General features: G+C 45.5%; 1 protein-coding gene across 2 annotated transcripts in view; it reads right to left on the reverse strand.

The window, feature by feature from the left end:
- The window catches only part of sobpa (sine oculis binding protein homolog (Drosophila) a), a 103949-nt gene extending 103374 nt beyond the window's left edge, over positions 1–575 (reverse strand). For both annotated transcript variants that reach the window (XM_061895744.1, XM_061895743.1), the window contains exon 1: positions 247–575. In XM_061895744.1, the coding sequence (XP_061751728.1) occupies positions 247–342 (96 nt within the window). In that variant the 5' untranslated portion in view covers positions 343–575. The remainder of the gene's footprint in view (positions 1–246) is intronic.
- Positions 576–6000: the final 5425 nt, after the last annotated feature.

Genomic DNA, 6000 nt, shown 5'->3' on the forward strand with positions numbered 1-6000 from the left:
TGAACGCATCGCGAGGAGTGCCCCCCCTCACGCTGATGTGTACTAATTGTGAGTGTGCAGCGTTGATGGCAATAATAGTAGTGGAGGTGCCTTCACGGCGCACAGCGTTTCCTATTTACCATGTGAATTATCGCTCAGAAACACACCGCTGCGGTGTATCTCACGCTTTAAAACTTACTGTTGAAACAATACAACTTGGGTCATAAAGCAACATAAGGTGATTAGACACATGCAGACTCTTCTTACCTTCATTTCCTCGTTTATCTCCCTCTTCACCGGGTGTGCTGGTTTACGGCTTCTTTTATGTTCCGGGGGTCTTCCTTCTTTCTCCGTTTCTGCCATGTTTTCTCGCTGATACTTCTGTCAATATTTGCAGTGAGGTGGGAAGAAGCTCTTCACAGGCGCCAGACGGCGGGTGTTTGGTCGATTCTCAGCGGCCCTATGGACGCTGGCCACGCCGCCGAGGGTTCGGCGTGCCCGGTTAAAAAGTCAACCATCTTCCGCCCGCCCCCTCCGCGGTCAGGACAGCAGTGGGTGAGACGCCTCTTCTGTCCAACAGTCCGAGCGGAGATTGAGTGAAGCGGGCGATGGAGACAGGGGGAGGAGCCTAATCCGAAACATTATATGACGCGTTGATGATCATAGGGAGGATGTGCTTTAATTCACGCCTTCCCATGGAGCACGATCGGTGCAGTCACATTTTCATGGGGAACCATGCAATCACACTTTTTCTAACGGCTATATCTTTAATATTTAGCCAAGTTTTCTCACATATATATTACCTTTCTCACATTCAGCAAATTTTTTTCACAGTTAAGGTATTAATTAAATGATCAATCTAAATGTTGAATCTAAATATTACCTCAAAATCCATCCCATCCATCTATTTCCTACCGCTTGTCCCATTTTGGGGTTGCGGGGGGTGATGGAGCCTAACTCAGCTGCTTTCGGGCGGAAGGCGGGGTATACCCTGGACAAGTCGCCCTCCTCGCAGGGCCAAAACAGATATGCAGTCCTCTCCAAGGTTTCTCATAGTCATCATTGTCACCGACGTCCCACTGGGTGTGAGATTTCCTTGCCCTTATGTGGGCTCTACCGAGGATGATGTTGTGGTTTGTGTTGTGGTTTGTGTTGTGGTTTGTGCAGCCCTTTGAGACACTAGTGATTTAGGGCTATATAAATAATCATTTATTGATTGATTGATTGATTGATGACTTACCCCGGTTCCACCGTGCTGCCCAACTCTAAATCCATCCATCCATCCATCCATCCATTTGCTACCGCTTGTCCCTTTTTGGGGTTGCGGGGGGTGCTGGAGCCTATCTCAGCTGCATTCGGATGGAAGGCGGCGTACACCCTGGACAAGTTGCCACCTCATCGCAGGGCCAACACAGATTGACAGACAACATTTACACCCACATTCACACACTAGGGCCAATTTAGTGTTGCCAATCAACCTATCCCCAGGTGGATGTTTTTGGAGGTGGGAGGAAGCCAGAGTACCCGGAGGGAACCCACGCGGTCACGGGGAGAACATGCAAACTCCACACGGAAAGATCCCGAGCCCGGGATTGAACTCAGGACTACCCAGGACCTCGTATTGTGAGGCACATGCACTTACCCCTGTTCCACTGTGCTGCCCAACTCTAAATCCATCCATCCATCTATTTCCTACCGCTTGTCCCCATTTTGAGGGGGCAGGGGGTGCTGGAGCCTATCTCAGCTGCATTCGGGCGGAAGGCGGTGTACACCCTGGACAAGTCGCCCTCTTCGCAGGGCCAAAACAGATAGACAACATTTACACCCACATTCACACACTCGGGCCAATTTAGTGTTGCCAATCAGTGGATGTTTTTGGAGGTGGGAGGAAGCCGGAGTACCCGGAGGGAACCCATGCAGTCACGGGGAGAACATGCAAACTCCACACAGGAAGATCTCGAGCCCGGGATTGAACTCAGTACTACCCAGGACCTTCGTATTGTGAGGCACATGCACAGAAAAATCCCCTAGAGGGGCAGGGGGGACATATGCGGTCCTCTCCAAGGTTTCTCATAGTCATCATTGTCACTGATGTCCCACTGGGTGTGAGTTTTTTTTCCTAGATCCCAAGCCCGGGATTGAACTCAGGACTACAAAGGGACCTTCGTATTGTGAGGCACATGCACTTACCCCTGTTTCACCGTACAGCCCAACTCTAAATCCATCCATCCATCCATTTACTACCGCTTGTCCCTTTCAGGGGTCGCGGGGGGGGCGGAAACCTATCTCAGCTGTATTCGGGCGGAAGGCGGCGTACACCCTGGACAAGTCGTCACCTCATCGCAGGGCCAACACAGACAGACAACATTCACACTCACATTCACACAAGTTAGTGTTGCCAATCAACCTATCCCTAGGTGAATATTTTGGAGGTGAGAGGAAGCCGGGTACTCTAGCGGGAACCCACGCAGTCACAGGGAGAACATGCAAACTCAACACAGAAAAATCCCGAGCCCGGGATTGAACTCAGGACTACCCAGGACCTTCGTATTGTGAGGCACATGCATTTACCCCTGTTCCACTGTGCTGCCCAACTCTAAATCCATCCATCCATCCATTTTCTACCGCTTGTCCCATTTTGGGTCCGCGGGGGTGCTGGAGCTTATCTCAGCTGCATTCCTGCGGAAAGCAGTGTACACCCTGGACAAGTCGCGGCCTCATCGCAGGGCCAAAACAGATAGACAGACAACATTCACACCCACATTCACACACTAGGGCCAATTTAGTGTTGCCAATCAACCTATCCCCAGGTGGATGTTTTTGTAGGTGGGAGGAAGCCGGAGTACCTGGAGGGAACCCACGCAGTCACGGGGAGAACATACAAACTCCACACAGAAAGATCTCGAGCCCGGGATTGAACTCAGGACTACCCAGTACCTTCGTATTGTGAGGCACATGCACTAACCCCGGTACCACCGTGCTGCCCAACTCTAAATCCATCCATCCATTTCCTACCGCTTGTCTCTTTTTGGGGTTGCGGGGGGTGATGGAGCCTATCTCAGCTGCGTTTGGGCGGAAGGCGGCGTACACCCTGGACAAATTGCCACCTCATCGCAAGGCCAACACGGATAGACAGACAAAATTCACACTCACATTCACACAGTAGGGCCAATTTAGTGTTGCCAATTAACCAATCCCCAGATGCATGTTTTTGGAGTTGGGAGGAAGCCGGAGTACCCGGAGGGAACCCACGCAGTCAGGGGAAGAATATGCAAACTCCACACAGAAAGATCCCAAGCCCGAGATTGAACTCAGTACTACAAAGGGATCTTCGTATTGTGAGGCACATGCACTTACCCCTGTTTCACCGTGCAGCCCAACTCTAAATCCATCCATCCATTTTCTACCGCTTGTCCCTTCCTTGAGTTGCGGGGGGTGCGGGAACCTATCTCAGCTGCATTCGGGCGGACAAGTCGTGCCCTCATCGCAGGGCCGAAACAGAGAGACAGACAACATCACACTCACATTCACACAATTTAGTGTTGCCAATCAACCTATCCCAGGTGCATGTCTTTGGAGGTGGGAGGGAGCCGGGTAGTCCGGCGGGAACCCACGCAGTCACAGGGAGAACATGCAAACTCCACACAGAAAGATCCCGAGCCCGGGATTGAACTCAGGACTACCCAGGACCTTTGGATTGTGAGGCACATCCACTAACCCCTGTACACCGTGCTGCCCAACTCTAAATCATTTTCTAAAATTATTGAAAAACATTTTGACAACGGATTGGACACATTCATGAATAAAAATGTGCTGATAATGTCGATGAGGGATTTCTAATCACTGCTATGTTGAAATTCTTATTAATATTGATACTGTTGTTGATATTACTCATTTTTGTTTAACTACTTTTGGAATGTTTTGTGTCATGTTTGTGTGTCCTTTCAAATGATCTGTGGATTGCTATTCTGAATGTTGCTGGGCCAGGTTTGGTTTTGGACATGTAATTGTATTATTAATGTATTATTGTGTATTATTTTGTTGGATTGATTAATTAATAAAAATAAATAAATACAATAACTAAATAAAAAAAAATTAAACACTCACAGACAACCAATACGGATACTGAGCCAACATCTCAAAAACAATGGCATTAAAAAATAATGAAATAACGGAAGAGATCACCAATGCAATGGATAAAAAAATGTGCTGCTGCTGCAGTGTTTATGGCTTTAACAAAAGCATTTGACACAATCAATCACAGTGTATTAATAAACACATTATAAAGATATGGCATCAGATGGTTGGTCTTGAACTGGGTAAGAAGCTACTTAACCTTTTACGCTACAGTGGGAAGAAGACGGCACAGAATGCAGGACCTCATTTAGCTCTATGATTTATTAAATATAATAATATGGAAATGAAGTGTGAAACTAATCCAAATGTGTGTGGTGTGCGACTATGTGGGGTAATTAGCTGTTGAGTGTTACCGGTAGTTTTGAGCAAGGTGCAGAAGTCCAAGGGGGAAAGACAAGCTCGGAGATCCGTGAGCAGGCGAAAGGTCGAAGGCAGGAGCAAAGCGTCAGAGTCCGTGTCCAGGCGATAGCTCGAGATCCAAGAGGCAGCCAGGCAACCGAAGGGAACACGGGGAGACGAGACAGGCAGCTTGTGACGGGAACGGAGGAATGCTGCTGGATGACGACAAGGGACACAAGATAAATGAACACGGAGGGGGAAAAACACAGAGAGAGAGAGTGTGCAAAGAGCTTGATAAGTCGGCTTACTGTACTGGAACAGGTCGCTAGGTTCTGGCCCATAACGCAGGTCTGCTCTGGCTTAAGAAGCCCAGGGAGCTCATCAGCGATAATAATAATAATAATGATAATAATAAATTTGACTTATAAGGCGCCTTTCTGGGCACTCAAGGACACCGTATAAAATCAAAACAATAAAATCAATTGGATAAAAACAACAACAACAACAACAGCAAAGATTGATAAGATTTACAATGAATAAGCAGTCAGCATTAGGTGTGTTTTGAGTCTTGATTTGAAGAGGGATATTGAGTCTAAGTTACGAAGGTCTGGTGGTAAGCTCGGGCACCCACAGTGGACAGTTAAAATAAAGGGACAGTGAGATGGATGGATGAAGAAGATTTTGGGAAACGTGAGGGAGTGGCGACATGGAGCAGGTTAGAGAGATATGACGAAGAGAACAAACACATACAAATAGACATAGTAGACATTGAAAGGGTAATAGAAAACACATTTTTAGGTATATTAATAGATGACAAAATGAACTGGAAACCTCATGTAAAAAAATATACAACATAAGGTAGCAAGAAACACATCAATAATGAACAAAGCAAAATATGTTCTGGACCAAAAATCACTTCAAATTTTCTACTGCTCGCGATTGTTAACATTTCTGAGTTATTGTGTAGAAATATGGGGAAACAACTACAAATGTGCAATTCATTCACTAACTGTGTTACAAAAAAGATCAATTAGAATAATATATAATGTTGGATATAGAGAACATACAAACCCTTTATTTATTAAATCCCAAATATTGAAATGCAACGATTTGGTGCATTTGCAAACAGCTAAAAAGTATGTACAACGCAAACTATAACCTGCCACCCAACAATGTACAGCAATTAATCTCAACCAGAGAAGAAATATAACCTTAGAAGAAAATCTAATTTGAAACATTTGTATGCGCTTACAACACTTACAACCTTTAGCATATCAGTATGTGGAAATATATTATTGAATGGATTAACCAAATAAATCAAACAAAGCCCCAATATGAGTCAGTTTAAGAGACTGTTCAAACTACAAGTGATCACAAAGTACCAAGAAGAACAATTATGATGAACATCTTGAACCTTTTTTTTTTTAGATAATGTTTGTTTATATATTTAATATTTGTTTACTTACTATTGTACATTATTTATTTATTCTGTATTAATTCACTGTTCCGTTACAAACAGAGAACAAGGAAAGGGGATACAATTAG

This window comes from Nerophis ophidion, linkage group LG03 (assembly GCF_033978795.1).
Source record: "Nerophis ophidion isolate RoL-2023_Sa linkage group LG03, RoL_Noph_v1.0, whole genome shotgun sequence".
In the NCBI taxonomy this organism is placed as follows: Eukaryota; Metazoa; Chordata; class Actinopteri; order Syngnathiformes; family Syngnathidae; genus Nerophis; species Nerophis ophidion.